The 16,402-nt window shown below is 44.3% G+C and overlaps 1 protein-coding gene across 1 annotated transcript in view; it reads left to right on the top strand.

Annotated features, from left to right (window-relative positions):
* The window catches only part of LOC118793408 (polycomb group RING finger protein 3), a 39,800-nt gene that overhangs the window by 22,639 nt on the left and 759 nt on the right, over nt 1-16,402 (top strand). Inside the window, exons 4-9 of the mRNA XM_036551578.1 lie at nt 4,397-4,493; nt 7,793-7,848; nt 8,644-8,754; nt 10,599-10,687; nt 13,859-13,996; nt 16,273-16,353. Coding sequence (XP_036407471.1) covers nt 4,397-4,493; nt 7,793-7,848; nt 8,644-8,754; nt 10,599-10,687; nt 13,859-13,996; nt 16,273-16,353 — 572 coding nt within the window. The remainder of the gene's footprint in view (nt 1-4,396; nt 4,494-7,792; nt 7,849-8,643; nt 8,755-10,598; nt 10,688-13,858; nt 13,997-16,272; nt 16,354-16,402) is intronic.

Here is a 16,402-nt window from a genome sequence, read left to right as displayed (position 1 = left end):
GCAGGCATCTCGGTATTGGCTGAGACCAGGGTATCTGTCTGTGCCGCCACACAGCACGGTCTGTTCTACTGTCTGTGGCTCCTGTCTGCTAGCACTCCATGCAGTTCAGCTGAGGTGAATGGGTGCTGAGCTTCATGTGCTCCGTGGTGCCACCCAGTGGTTATAAATGCAAAGCACAGCCGCGTCAACACCAGCCCCCCTGACAGCAATTTCTGAGGAGATGTGGGCTTGTAATTGTTATGTACAAGTCAGTCATGAAAGATAATCGTCTTCGTAAAATCTCCAAATTATACAAAAATAGTTTTAAGTCAGTCTTATGAGAATCTTAATGGGTAGTATTTGACTCCAGTTGCATTTGTGTTGCTGAAACAGAAAACAAACGTAATTAAATTCCCGTCAGAATGTAATGCGCCTTCAGTACAGCAAATGTATTATGAAGCTGTGACAGTTAAAGTCGAGACTCAGTGGGAGAATTTTATTCATTAGTTTAAAGTTTCCATCTCCCACTTTGTCTGTCTTTCAGTGTTTTGCATCGAATGATCCGGATGACTGATACTAACTGGGAAAGTAAAGTGTTTGCTCTGTCCTGGTGTCGTTAGATTGAGATGCAGCTTCTGTGATGCTCGGTCTGCAGAGCTTTGTGCTTGTGTGCTTTCTCTCGGCCCAGCTCGAGACCACTGAGCACTGCGTAATAAGCGCTCTCTACAGCAAAGCTAATGATGAAATGAAACTCTCTTGTGGGTTCACTCTGACATGAAAGTTTACACTTAAAAGAAGACGCGAGATTCTGAGCTGAGATAGCGAGTAACTCTTAGCAGCGCTCTGGTAGCTCTTGTCATGTGGTAATTTCATTCTGGCTTCCACGTCACTGAGAAAGCAAAAGGGTGGTGTTTGATTTTCTGAATCAGACAGTGTGCGTTACGTTGTGCAAGGAATCATGGGCTTATCCAGGGAAAGGCACAAGTCTTGGAGGAGTTCTGTATTTACTGTCTGAGGTGGCTTTGAACATGCTGAGCACAAGTCCCGTCCAATAGCATTTGGTGTTCTAAATGGGGCTTGGAGTCTCTCTGTCTTGATTGGCTGTGAGGCAGTGTAAACTAGCTGAGAAGGGGGACTGATTATTATCCCTGTGCACTTCTCACTGTTGTGCACACTTGAGTGAGCCACCAGGCTTTCTCGCACCTCCAAGTCCAGACGTGGACGTCTGCAGAGTGACTTTTCTGTCCCTTGTCTGTGTGCCTCGCAGCTGTGGTGACCCAGAGTGTTTCTCTGAAACATGTCACCTTGAATGACACCTGCGATTTTAGTCCTGCCAGCGAAATGCTTACTCATGCCCTGAGGCTGACATCGCGATTAGGTGAAGACCACTTGGCTCAGTCATTCTGAAGAGTGCTGTGATCATTATCTGTATTGTCAGTGTTTATCCGGTAAGGCTCTGTGAGTCTGCACCAGGTTTTCCCTGTGTGTAAAAATGGCTTAAATGCTTGATTTGCATCAGGGGGGAGGTACACATCTGGTTTATATGAGGGCATTCGAAAAATGTCTTTATTTTACTGCCCCAAAATGTACTTTTATATGGATCAGTAAAACCTTATCTAGTGCTGAGTGTAGCAATGAGATCTTAAACAGTTTTATTGCTTTAAGTGAATTACTTGGCCTCATATTCTGGCCATTGAGAATAAGGAAACCTTTCAGATGTTGTACTCTCATGTGGAGCCTGTGGCCTTTTCTTGGCCACAGAAAGCCGCCCCACAATGTTTCTTTTTGAAAAGTGGAAAAAAAGTGGCCAAATGTAGTGGACTTTTTGGCTTTTGTCTATATGTGTTCTCAAGGCAGAATCTTTGAGTGTGTCACGCGCAAGGCCCGATTCGTTCCGAAAGAACAGCGGGTTACTATGCCACCGTCACACCCCATCAGGCACAAGCCGCCCTCTAAATCTTCCCCTCAGACATGTTTTGCAACAGGCACACCACACAGCATGGCCCGGCGCTGAAGGACATGTTCTCCCCCCCGAGCCCCGGGGAGGACGGAGAACTCTACCTGACCGCTGCCTCCCGGGCAGATGCTCAGCCCCGCACCACAGCCCAGCCTGATCTGCTGCACATTACCCGTGACTCTATTTTCTCTGCTCACTTTTTTTCCTTCTCCACATCCACATTCAGGATGTGGGATTTCTTACATCCGCATACAGTGGTGGTGTTAGTGGTGGTGTTGGTGGTGGTGGTGGGGGGGGGGGGGTTTGTGTGCGAAAAGGAAGGGGCTTGAAAATCATGAAGGATGAAGGTGCTGATTGGTTAAGTGGTCCTGATCACCTGAGGGCCCTTTGTCGGGCCCTTAACCAGGTTCTGCTGGCCTCTTCCTTGGGGTCCTTCTTTATTTTTAGGGCCTGTGCCGGGGTAGGCAGTCTCAGGCTCAAGGTGAGAGTGAAGGACAATCTGAGGAGCTGGAGGAGAACTGTATGGGAGAATGGGGAATTAAAAAAAAAAAGTCCCGATTGCCGGCGTTTAAAATCCGTCCGTCCCTTATCTCCTCCTGGAAGGCTCTGCGCAGCTCTGTAAACACACAGATCCCAGGTGTTAAGCCCATCAAGAGGGATTGTGGGTAAAACGGGTTCCGTGGCGTGTGATTGGCAGGGCCCCATGGGCGTCTGGGAGCGGGCGAAGTCTCGACGCCGGCGGCGCTCCGCAGTCCTCTGGTGCCCAGAGCACAGGCGCGTGCCAGCCCTGTCCTGGCATTGCCCGGCAGGGCCCCCAACCCCCCTGCACAAAACCCGCTGTCACCCAGCGCTCAGCTGCTACCGCCATATAGATGCCAGAGCCACCAGGACACGAATCGGGACAGATCTTACCATGTGCCCGAGTGGAAAAGCAGCAGCTGTCAAATGGACTCATTATCTGCTGATGACACAGAGGCCTGGCTATTCCATTCGGCTGCCCCTGACGGTTAAAGGAACAGGCAAAGAAATACTTCTCTGATTTTCATATAATTCCCCTCATAACTGCCATGGACCAAGCTTCTGTGTTTATTCATTTATGTTAAATTTGAAAGGGCACATTTGAAAGAATGAGCCCATCAAGGGCCAGAGGCAGTAATGAATCTGCTCCACTGAAGCTTTGCAATTCATGTGATTTTAAACTTGCATTAAACTTGTGATTTTAAATGCATTTTAAAAATGCATTTACTGATACCTGGGATGCTCAGCAGTATTCACCCAATTCATACAATTATTGATCTGCAGGTTTCTAGATATTTGCTAAATATTCTAAAATAACTCATTTAATCAGGTCTTTTCAAATGAGTTGTATTGATTTATGGATTAAAGTGGGTATTAATTAAAGGTTCGATTGTCATCGTATTTTTGCATGACATTTTGTTAATGAACTATTATTTTGTTAAAGCTTCCATATAGTGCATCATGGGATAGCCGTTGATAAATATGTTACTTAAGTTAAGTTCGAAAATCATTTTTGTGGTTGGTGTTAAAATATTATTTGTTTTTAGTGTTTGTGTGCTTAGGTAATGGCCATACCCTAGGTTTCATACATAAGTAGGCTGTGCTGTACACAATATTTATATAGCAACATATTTTTTTCTGAATCAGATCGGGTTTATCTTGCTCAAAAGTCAATTCAGCTGTCCCGCCTGGAGCTGGATAAGTAATGGATAAGACCTGTTCTTTATCCTTATCCACTACTCCACACTATTGAGTCAGCCATGGCTAAAAAAATGCCTTGAAGCCCCCTGATCCAAGCTCCCAGTGACAGACAGCAATGTTTCTGTGATTGTGGGTTCGCTAGCCGTGTCACTGGAGCTGGTTCACTTTTACAAAGGCTGTGAGGAAAGCTGTTCTTTGTCCCTAGTGCAGAAATTTCCTGCACACAACTACCGTATGATGCTGATGGCTTATTAACAGTAGGTTAATCAGTTAATCATGAAATGTAGTCAACTGAGAAGCAAGTCAAGGGCACTAATTTGCTGTGGAAAGCCTGAAAGTGTGGCATGTGAAGAGCAGAGAACAGCAATAATTGTACCATACACTAGAGGGAGACGTTTACCCATAAATGAATGCTTGTCGAGTTTCATTACCTTGAAGAGATAATATATTGTAAGGCAAGATATTGGGAGGCAAGTGGATGGAAAAGGTATAGACTTTGTTCAGTGCTGCATTAAGGATAATTTTTAGACATTTTTCCAATGTAATTCCAATGACAGATCTTACTCCAGGACCCAAACTAAGAAAAAGACCAAACATCAGCTAATGCACACTATGATGAGACTCACAAAAAAAGTGTAGTCAGAACAGTAGTCAGATACAGTCTCAGTGACATTGACCCGCTGAAGAGAGGCTGAATTAAACCCTGTGTCACATGAATGAGTGATTCTGTCCCGTGTGTAGTCTGCAGGAGCTGCCTGGTGAAGTACCTGGAGGAGAACAACACCTGTCCCACCTGTCGGATCGTCATCCACCAGAGCCACCCGCTGCAGTACATCGGGTGAGTGCCGTAACATCGCTTTGACATCTAATCAGCATGTACACCGAGGTACGCTCTGCCCCAGAAACAGCTGGAAGGGCGTGGCTGCTCAGAGCGGTTTGCTGACAGGTCAGAGAGGCGTGGGTGCGGTGCCTTGTTCCCACCAGGGCTTTGGTGACATATTTTGTGTACTTGTTGGTATCTCCAGACAATCACTGTCATCACGTTTAGGGAGGGAGAACAGGTACTCACTTAACTTGGCATCATGGAGGCCATTTCACTTGATCTTAAGTCTGGTTTAGATTGGCAGTGATGATACCCAAACGCCCGCTGATAAAACGCCCCTCTTAAAAGAGTTTTTCTGCCTTAACAGCCACTGGGACACACGTCAAAGGGGCATGTGATAACATCTAGGGTCTCATTATCTGTGCTTCATTCAGGAAGGTCTGGGTTCAGTGGGAAGGGAAGGTTGTGGATATGGAGCCTAACAGCATTAACACTTGGTTCCTACACAGGGGTGTATGCATAATCATCAGAGATCAGGTCTCATCCGCTCCTGAGCAAGAGTTTTAAGCTCCCTGAAGACCAGGGTGTGGTCGGCAGCAGTATTTTCCAGCTTATGAAATGCAGTGCAATCATGAATTAATATTTAGCACCACGGGAAAGGCCACAACCTCTGAAAAAGAGCAGAATGATGAAAATGATGAACAGTTTTCAAACATGTTAACATGTTAAATATTCATTTATTGCTTTCCCTTTCTTTATGAAGCTTGTGGGTTCTGAGAGCGGTAGAGAAGGAAAAGTAGTGAATTGAACTTGACTAGTGCGCTTAAACCAAAAGAAAGACGCGTAGAGAAAACCACGGGTGGCTGAATTCCACTGCAGCTAAAAGAGGTCTTAGAGGTTTTCAGAGTTAAAAGAGGTCTTCATTCAAATGGGAAAATAACAGCCTCTGAGGGTTTTAACTCTCTCTGAGTCTGTGCTGTGTACAACCAGTTAGCTTTGCCGTGGTCTGTAGACGACCTGCACGACGTTTCCATCCTGAAATCATTTCAACACACCCAAGAGCGCACACCCCGGCCTGTTTGTTTTCCCTCACCCCTCAACCTGCCCCCGAAACGACGGCTGGAAGGAGGCGGTGGGGTTTGGGGGGATCTCGACTGTCTCATGCTCTCCACAGCCTTCTCCCCACCCCCACCCCCTTCACAGCAGAGGCTAATTGGACTGCTAACCCCCCCGCCGAAGCAGAGGCTAATTGGACTGCTAAACCCCCCCCTCCCCCCAGCGCACACACACACACACACACACACGCGCGCACACACACGGCTTTGTCAAACAGGTGCAATGGCTTGCTGTGTGCCACAGAGGGAGCTGACAGGCAGGTCGGCCTGCTGCCTCAGTCCCATCTGCTGTTAAAGGGCCAATGGCAGGCTGGGGGCTTAGGCTCCTATTCAGGCAGTGAGGAGAGATCCTCCCAGAGCTTCTCTCCTCCTGGGCGAGGCCTTTACGGACTGTGCCATGACAGTCATGTGACAGGGCTACATCGGATGCCCCATGTGACGTAGGGCAGGCTGCGTATGTGTGTGGTCTCTGCAGGTCACTAAGCAACCCTCGCTTCAAAGAAATATTCACCTGTCATCCCACTGTGAACACAACTCTCACACACAGCCAACCAAAGAAGAGCTTTTCACCACATTGTTTCGGGAATGTTAAGCACAACAGCCGGGCTGACGGACATTAGTTAACAGTGCCTCACTATAATTAGTCTATATAAAGTTATCCGTATATACAGCTGGACATTTACTGAGGCAGTTGTGGATTAAGTACCAAGGGTACAGCAGCGGTGCCCCAGCAGGGACTCAAACCGACAACCTTTCGGTTACAAGTCCTGCTTCTAAACCACTAGGCTGCGCTGCCTCCACTTTCACTGGCCTTGAAATTCCTTAGTGTGATAGTGAAGATCCTGGTCTTTTCAGTGATGATGTGATGTTTCTGATGTTACTGTTTCTTCTGGGGTCAACAGGTCAAGACCAGTAGCTTGTTCTCTCAAAGCCTGGTAGCTGCAACACAGAGAACAGGCTCTTCTGTGACTGCAGTCTGCTGTAGAAGGATCTTTAATTATTCTTAGCCTTGCTTCAGCCTTGGCTTCAAATTGTTTCATTGGCATTCTGCTTGCCTAATTCTCAGATTGAAACCATAGGGACTAATGTACAAACATAAGTGTCCAACAGGAGACAAAAAGAAAAATGAACAGAGACAAATAGAATGATCCAATCAGACCAAGAAGCCTATCGTGAATAGTTATGAACCAGTAATTTGAATGAATAAATTAGGTATACTCCGACATAATAAAATCAAGTGGGGAAAAATGCAATTAAATAGTGGGCGCACTTTAATTAGTTTGGCATGGATGCCTCTCCCCTTTAGCTTGGCCACACATGCATTTGTTGCCATTCCTTTACTGAGTAGCACTGTTTCCCCTCTCAAAGTGTCTCTTATGCAGATTGCTCTGGTGTCAAAGTTAATTAAACCCTCTTAGACACACATAAATTAATAAATTAAAGCTCTATTTTTACCCACTTTTCCTCTGCACAGCAATCTGCCACTCACTTTGCTTCTTGCCAGAGACTAATATATTCTGCTCTCAACTCCTTTCTCTATGAATTCATGAGCTCATGCAGTCAAAGCCCTGCAACCTCATGACAGAAAACAAAATGGCTTCCCCCTCTCTGAAGCTACACACTGCAAAAGGTCACTGGCTGGCGGATAGGTCATTTTAAACAGCTGCCATGTTTCACGCTGTTTTTTTTTTTTTTTTTTTTTTGAAGACCGTTTGAAAAACATGTGCGTTAAAACTAAACCCTTGTATATCCTGATAGGTGCACTAGTCAGCAGGGCTAGGCAGTTACTGTCCTTGCAGGTCAGGCTACCTAAAGGTGTTATGGAAAGCTTTTGTTTGCAACTTTGGCAAAGTGTGACTCAGCAACCTCTGATCTCACAGCAAGCCTAGGACCTTAGACATTTGACACAGCCTGACCTGGTGTTCTCTGTGATTTGGAAATTGGGCAGGGTAGTACACACATGTGAGACAGCCTAAACCAAGTTTGTTGGAAGCTGGGTTCCGAGAACACATGAATGGTAGCTCACAAACGTTTTTAAACAATTGGTTTATCAAATGAAATGCTGATTGTATCCAAATGATATTAAACTAAGCTTATATAGTATATGAAATGTATCATTGTGTTTGATGGTTTTGTTCACACATTTGGACATCTGAAAATTCACAGTATGTTGAAATTTTTTTTTTGCCTTGCTTTTAGTCATGACCGAACAATGCAAGATATTGTCTACAAATTGGTGCCTGGGCTTCAAGAAGGTTAGTATCCGCTTTGGACTTCAGCTATCTATTGGCTATGACTGCCGTGACAAAAACAATGAATATGTTACTTTGTACATTCAAGAGGTTGTGTCGTTTCTCTGTTCCATCTCTTGTCAGTGTGCAAGATTCATGCTTAGTTCTGTAATGCTCTTTCCTGGTTTGTTAATGACTATTACCCGTGCAAGAACTTGACATCCTTCCACATACAAGTAATTTATAATGGTCAAATTATATTGGAGATTTATGACAGTTCAGACTACCATTTATGAAAAAAAAAGAAACAAAACGTGGTATCTATCTTTGGGGTAAAGATTTGTCAGCTGTTGTCGCTGGAATTCAGTATAATCTTAGCCAGCAGTGCATTTACCATATTTGTCAAAGTTCATTTGTCATTTGTCATGTTCTTGTTCCGCGTTCCTATTTATGTATCATAAAGTACTCTGATGCATCTGTTCTTAAAATAGTGGTGCCTGTCACAGTTTGGAGTGAAGAGCCCTGCCTGACCGGGCTGTCCTCCGCAGTGCTGCTGCTCTTATCTTTCTCATTGCAAAGTCGTCCCATTTTATTTCTGACAATGTTCGGGCCTTCCCCTCACCCGCTCGCACTGTGCGGATCGCATATCGGCAGACCTCAGGTCGCCAGAGGCATCGCCGGGGAGATGAGTCAAGTGACCCGGTCTCAACCTCGAGCCACAGCAGTGTAAAACGAATCACACCTGCACCTCTCACTCATCGAGGGAAATTAAGACGTTTTTTTTTTTTTGTTGTTGTTGTTGTTCTATCCTCTTTACAGCGGAAATGAAAAAGCAGAGGGACTTCTATCAGAAGCTGGGGATGGAGGTGCCGGGAGACATCAAAGGAGAGCTGTGCAGCATGAAGGTGCACCTGGACTCTCAGCGCAACGGTGCGTTCCCTCCCTCCCCCCCTGCTCTCTGCCCCACCTCCACCTGTCTCTCTCTACGACGTCCCTCCACCCAGCAAGACCGGTGCATCGGCACGCCTCCGTGCGTCAGCGGAGAGATCACTCTGCTCTCATTCTGCAGAGAGAGGCAGTCTGAGTCTCTGCACACCGACTACTGGTAGAGCCACGAACCCAAAGAAGCCATGAATAGGCAGCAGACCTAGCTTGCAGGCTTCAGTTGTTACTTCACTTGTTTCTGGTTTGCTTTGGCCGCAATCATGCGTTTCTATCGCATATAGCATGATCATAGATCAAAAATATGGGTTAGAAATGTTAGCAATATTAGCACCTGAAATATTGCTTACATGAATGAATTGATGCTATCTTGTATGGCAAGGCATGGAAATGATGCAAAAAGGAATATACAGTTCTGTGTGTTGATTTAAAGAAGGACATTTGCATGTTTTTATTTCCCTCTAGGTACTGTAGTTGCTGTAGCAAATCCCTGAGTCACTATTTATTCAAGAAATCATGATGAAAAATATTTCTTTCCTAATGCAGCTAGATTTACCCCCCATAGTCAATAAGTGGGTATGATTCAATATTTTAGAGAGTAGTAGTCGTAGTAGTAATAGCCTTTTTGCAGTAATAGCAGCTGTGGATTAAAATTTATGACAAAAAGCCCATGGTTACCTTTTTTGTGCAGGTGAAAACATACCAGAAACACATTTATTTCAATTTGTGTGAATGGAAATTTGTTTTCGTGCAAAGTCCAGCAACAAGTCAGATGAGCTCCACAGAAAGCCTGCTAAATCCATCCCATATCTGGTCACCCTTTAATCCTCAGCAAGTAGGATTCTAAGACGAATCCCGAGTTGACATTAGCAGTCTTCTCTCTGCCAAGGCTTTGCAGGTGTAGTTACGTAGCTGTAGCCTCCATATTCACCAATGTATGAGCTCCTTTGCAGGGTTTCTCAGGTTCACCAATTTCCCAAGGTTCCTCCACCTGGGCCTGGATGGTCATGCTCACCTTCAGAGCTCTCCCTCACACCTGCTTCCTGGGTTTTGTGACAGCAATTACCTCTTTGCCTCTGTCTTTCTAGAAAAATAGAAGCAAATAAGGATATGCTTGAAGCTGATTACTGAAAACAGGGGCTTTCGCAATCAGGAGATGAGTGGGGGACTGAGAGTAGATCGCTTTCTCCGATTAAAGGTGTCTTTTTATCGCACGCTTGGACACAAACTGAGAGTCGGTCCTCGTTGTGTTCACCACCAATTTATGTGAACAGCTGCCGGTTTCTCGCGTTTATGTCCGTGCTCCAGAGAAACTGAAAATTATTGCCCAGCTGAACTAATCTGTGCATCCACAAGTGTGAAATAATCTTAGGATTGAAGCCTAATACACCAGCGTGAAATGAATTTGCCCTCAAATCAATCCCTTTCATGTGCTCAAGTTTTTTTTTGAACCGATCAAGGAACTTCAAAAGCTCCCAAGGCTGGCCAAGATCAGAATATATTGTACAGGAAAAAAAAAAAAAAATTCCCTTCTGTGGTGACATAACGCAGATGGGTCTTATCACAGGTGTTCTATAAATTGAGCATATGTTCAACTTCACTGTTGCTTCCGTCATGTGTTGTCCTGTGTCTATGAGGTTCTGATGGGTAACAGCAGTTTCCAGTACTGTCCATGAAATCACAGCACTTTCACCCTTCAGTTATGGTAGAGACGGCATTTTCTGTGTTGATGGACATATAGCTGAATATCTGGTCACCGTGTAGATCTGTGGTGTGCTGATATGACTTTTCCCTGCTTTGTGCATGAAGTCTGACCTTTTCCACAACCACAGGTGATGTGAAGTCAGAGGACACAGCCAATAAGGACACAGCTGAAGAGAAGCAGGAGGAAGACAATGACTACCACCGCAGTGATGAGCAGGTAAGTGTCCATAGCAACCACCTTTGGACTTCCTGGAACTGGCGCTGGTACCTGTTTGACCTATAGGGGGCAATCTGACGAATGATAATCCAATTATAATTCTAACACGATACAATCCATTCACAATTTGACTGTTTATTAAGTATAGCCAGCGTATGGCTATTAATTGACTGAAATCAGTGTGTTTTTCACAGGTTCAATGTGTAAATATATGTACATGAAGTGTACACTATTACTAAATAACAACATAGATGTTTTTGTCAGTACACATTGTATGTCCAAATTTAGTAATGTTGTATCAGTTTGTTAGTGTTATACAAAAATTGATACACCCAGAGATATGCATTTAAAATGCAGTAATACATAATTCCATTTATTATATAATCTAATATTTAACTGCATTTAAAGCACCACAGATGTTATTTATCATACAAGTAGAAGTTAGGCTTCTGTTGCTGTCTTGATTTTGCATAAAACACATAATCGTGTTACTGGATGTACTGTGTACTGTAATGTAATTCCTAAAGGAGAAAGGTTGTTCATTAGGTTAATCAGCTGCTGTTGGCTGAAAAATAGGGAAATTGGTGTTTGTGAAACATGCCTGCAGGTACCCACGTAACAGCTTCTCCTCAGTGTTTTAGCAATGCATGGCACAGGGTGAAGGTCCTGGCCTTTCATATTCCAATGAGGTGGAGTGTGGTTGGAATAACAATGTATTATGGCATGGGTGCAGAGCAAGACGGGTCTGCAGTCCAGTATTGTGTGGGGTTACTGGTCTCTCTCTCTCTCTCTCATATATATATATATATATATATATATATATATATATATATATATATATAATATACACATACACACACACACACACACACACACACACGTAATATTTCTGTCACGCACACTCTGACAAAGACATCATCATGCAAAGTGCATATATCTGTAAACATTGAGAGAGAGAGAGAGAAAGAGAGAGAGAGAGAGGCTGTCAGAGAGAGAGAAAAGGGGCAGGCTCTGTACCTTTCTGTTGTTGTGTACTGCAGATCCTGTGTTGAATTTAAAATGCATAGAACAGCATGCGTGGGGAAATTGGCACAGGTGGCTGGCTTTAGAAAACTGTACTTGACTTCCAGCGACCATGGAAGTATGACCTTTGGGTGGAAAGGGAACACTAAAGCCTCACACTAAACTATCAGTAGGAAATGAATGGGTTGCAGTTCATTTCTTGTCAAGGGACAAAGGCATCCTGCCTTCATTTCCATCTGCTTTGGCTCAATGGGAAAAGGAAAATTGCATTCCGTAGCAATTTAAGTGACATCAACAGCTGACCCAAGGAAAACAAAGACAAGGTTATTAATGAAGCCCATCTTGAATATTAAAACACCGCATTGCACATTCCACAATCTAAAGCTGGAGCATATATTAAATGTGGATATTTGTATTCAAAGCACAATTTTTGTGCAAAGTAATATCTCTGCGCATAGCTTATAGCTATGAAAAGGCAAACATAAAGAATGATGGCTGAACCAGTTTCTGAGTCCCACAGTCAACAGCCAGCATTTTTCAAAACATGGGGGTGGGGAAAAAAAGACAGCTACTGCAGAGATGGAAGCAGAAAGGCCTTATTTACTTAGCAATTTCTATGAGCGTCATTAATGAATATTGCCAGAATGGTGCAGCCATGCAGTGCCACAGCCACTACGCTAATGCACTGTCCTCACAGCCTGATGGTGTTGGTCATCATTAGCTCGGACGCCTCGCACAGAAGTCTAGTTTGAATTCTGAATTCACTGTCTGCTCCTCTGTACGCTCCCATTTTAGTAATGCGGAGGGAAGAACAAGAACATGTTGTCTTTCTACAAGCTTGTCCCTGAGGTGGAAGAAAGTTTGACACACAGAGTCAAACCGTCATGCAGGGCTGTTTTGCAGACTTTATTTTTCTGCTCATTTTTTTTTTTCTTTTTCTTTTTTTTTTCCAAGGGAAAGTGCTGTCCTGCAGAATTATTATCTGAGTCACAAAACATAATCATGAAAGCAGGATGAGATACAGGGCGATGTGGGCAGTCCATTCGCGTTACAGTCAGCTGGCGAGGCACGGCGCATCTAACGAGTTCCGAAAGGTTGCCCTCTGCCTACCTCCCGAGTGCCAACCCACCTGCGGTGGCACCTCAGAGAGGAGCAGCCAGTTCCTTCTCCTGCCCTTTCTTCTCCCGACAAGAGCGGATCGGTGCGCTCCGTCGGGGCGCCCTGCTGTATCAACAGCGCGCCTCCACGTCTATATCAAAGAGCCATTTTTCGCAGTCAAACTATTTATAGATTTTAGAAAACAAAAAGAGCGCGCTGCCAGGAGTGCTACTTGGAGAGAGTTTGTGAAGAACTTTTTTTTTTTTTATATTTCCCTCCTCGCTTTGACAGCACGTCTTCTGCTGTTTCCTGTTTGTCACAAGCTTTCAGCGACCTCTTCAGAAAGGATCAAGCTCAAGCCGCTTTCCGCTAACGCACGAGGCAGCGCTTTCTTAATTCAATAACTGCCTTGAGAACTGACAGTTCTTCTATTATGAAGCGTGCGAAAAAGGTTCGCTTTCATCCACGTCCTCTTTCAGTTTGGATGGAAAGTGTTGCATCAGGAGCTTTTCCATCTTTTCTAGCATATAAAAAGCTTTTCAGTATCGCAAGACGCATCAATCACTCAAATGCAGGCATTTTTCTGTTTTCCACGTGGCAGTTGTATAAGGGGGTTGTATAAATCTGAGCCTTGCTGCCATTTTAATTTTTTAATTGCTTTGCGGCTGCCTTGCGATATAATTACTTCTTATTTTATAATGTAATCTTTTAATCTTTTTAATACATGGAAAGCACTGTATTAAAATGCATTGTTATTGGGTTGAAAGGCATGTTGACATTATTGCTGTGTGTGTTTATGTGTAGGTATGTGCATATACATACACACACACACACACACAAACACACACAGCTAGCAGAGTGTGCACATGAAAGCGAGTTGGTGAAGTGTGAGACAGTGGGAGAGGACCTTTGCACCAGGGGAAACCTGAGTGTGGCTCACCTCTCATGCAGTGAGATGGAGGAAGGCCCGCCTCCAGAATACCCGGCAAAGACAGCTGCGTGTCTCGTTAACCCCCCCCCCTCTCCCTCCCCTCCACCCCCCCCCCGAAGGTGAGCATCTGTTTGGAGTGCAACAGCAGCAAGCTCCGCGGGCTCAAGCGTAAATGGATCCGCTGCTCGGCGCAGGCCACCGTCCTGCACCTCAAGAAGTTCATCGCCAAAAAGCTCAACCTGACGTCGTTTAACGAGGTAGCGCTGGGCTGGGGGTGGATGGATGGGGTCGACGGATGGGAGGTGGGGGTGGGGGAGAGATGGATTGGGGGGGTTGGGGGGAATACGGATTTTGGGGGGGGGGGGGGGGGGTGAAGAGATGGACTGGATCTCTTTTAACTGACACCTGCTGATCCCACCTTCATTATGTTCCTGATGGTGTGTTCTTTCTAGGATTCTCCTGTAGGTTTTCAAATCTTCTATTAATAGCACAGTACGGCTTCATGGACCTTCTAATGGAGGCATTGCCAAAGTGCAAGCCAGCCAAAGCCCATGCCCATGCTGTCTCTTTGAGGTCCTTTTAATAAAATTGTTGGTGCCTAGCAACCAGGGCACCTCTGCTGCCTCCCTGGCTTCAGTTTTATACTTTTGTTTGGCTAGCTAGTTTATGGTTTCGAAAATGGGACCAAATCTGTCAAAACAAGGTAAATATTGGAAGAAAAAAGATTCATGCTACAGCTTCTAAATTTTGGAATCGAATCTTTGCAACCTGAAGGCCTACATGACTCCATAACTTTTAAATGTAAATAAAAATGTTAAATAACGAAGGTAGTCTATTTTAGGTCAGGATATGAAACAGAGAAGAGTAATTTTGTCATCATTTCGTACTGTTATTGGGGCCATTTAAGAACTACCATCTTAACAGCACACACTGTGAATGTAGAGTAAATGAAAATGAAGTCTTCTGGACTTAACTCACCTTAACTCTTCCATCCAATGCAAGCTCCCCAGACTGGCCCTTGATTACCAAATTCTGAGAACTCCTGATTAGGGGTGGGTTAGGTGAAGCTAATCGCACCTAGCTAATCGCTAGGTGACGCTGATCGCACATGATGGCTCCATCCATTTTGTGGGTCACTCTCAGGCTACCACTTTTAAACCCTTTTGTGAATTAGTCATGTTTCTTTGACACGCAGAGAAATTATTATTTCTCAGAGGCCATCTTCCTTCCATATTTTTTTTTTTTAATGTCACTAACAACTGAAAAACCTGCACTGTCACTTCAGTGGATAACCCAGCCCCATCCACTGTCATGATTCTCCCCAAGCCATTTGTCACACGCCATATGTTTCCCTGGGAAATGAGCTCTTGTAATATCATCTGCTTTCTGTCATGTTTTGTGGAGCCTGTCAAAGCTGCACGGCTGAGGATCTTCCACACAACTGCGGGGACATGACAAATCATCTCCGTTGTTAAAGCGACATTTTTCTTCTTCCCGGCCTATCACGGGCTGAGTGGGCAGGATTTGTGGCGCCCGGCTTGGTTTACAAACTTCCACCGTTAGAAACGTCTGTAATTAGTCTGCTATTGTCTATACAACGTCATCAGCGACGGATGTCGAGCGAACCCGTTTTGACTGGGAAAACAAAAGCCGGTCACAAATTTCTCTGCCAAAACACTACATCTACAATCAACAGTCAAAGTGTATCGACAGCCTGTTAAATCTCCGTTGGCCATAAACAATAATTACGCCTCCACCTCTGTGCTAGTCACTTTCACCATCATGTCTGTTTTATCCAGCTGTACATTTTGAATGGGGTCTGTTTCCTATTGAAATAAGTTGCTGGATGTGTGTGTGTGTGTGTGTGTGTGTGTGTGTGTGTTTAGTCATGTTGTACCTCTCCCAGTCTTTTTCTTTATCCCTGATTGCTATTGTCTCGTTTTTCAAAAGCACAAAAGAAGCCCCATCCTTTGTAGAGATACTCTCTGTTACCAGCAGGGGTCGCTGTCATGTTGTCAGGTTCACACGCTCCTAATCCTGAGGCTCTCAGTACTGGATCTGGGTATTGATTTAATAGTGGAGATGACAGCAGATTCCGAGATACCAGATTGGTTTTAAGGGATTTCTCTTGATTAGCGTTAGGTACAAATAAGCTGCTGTGCTGTCAGAAATCCCAGTGCAGACAGTATTTGGGTCTGTTTAAAAGCAAAGAAAGATTTCTTTGTTCTTTGAGGAAGACACCCTGACCCGAGAAGTTGTTTTGAGGGTAAAGGAGAGAGTGTTGCAGACACGTCCTTTAGAAATGTGTTCAGAGGTAGAGTGTGGCTGCTCAATTTTTTAATGCAGATAATTAATATTAATTCATCCTCCAAGCATGATTTAAATCTCAAGAATTCTCCTTGTGTAAAAATAATACGATGAGTTTATTTCTGGGTTGTGAGTGAACTGCGATGTATACTGACTCTCATGCTGTGTTCAAATGCAGACATTTTCTGTTTAATGATATGCCTTTTAATATATTCCCTTTGATCAGCTGGACATTTTATGCAATGAAGAAATCCTGGGGAAGGACCACACTTTGAAATTTGTAGTTGTGACAAGATGGAGATTTAAGGTAACTGTTAAGAATTCAATTACAGAATTTCTCCTTTTTTCCTTTTTCA

The sequence above is a fragment of the Megalops cyprinoides genome, chromosome 18 (assembly GCF_013368585.1).
Source record: "Megalops cyprinoides isolate fMegCyp1 chromosome 18, fMegCyp1.pri, whole genome shotgun sequence".
Taxonomy (NCBI): domain Eukaryota; kingdom Metazoa; phylum Chordata; class Actinopteri; order Elopiformes; family Megalopidae; genus Megalops; species Megalops cyprinoides.
The sequence above is the reverse complement of the archived record's forward strand: the minus strand, read 5'-3'. Positions and strand labels throughout refer to the sequence as shown.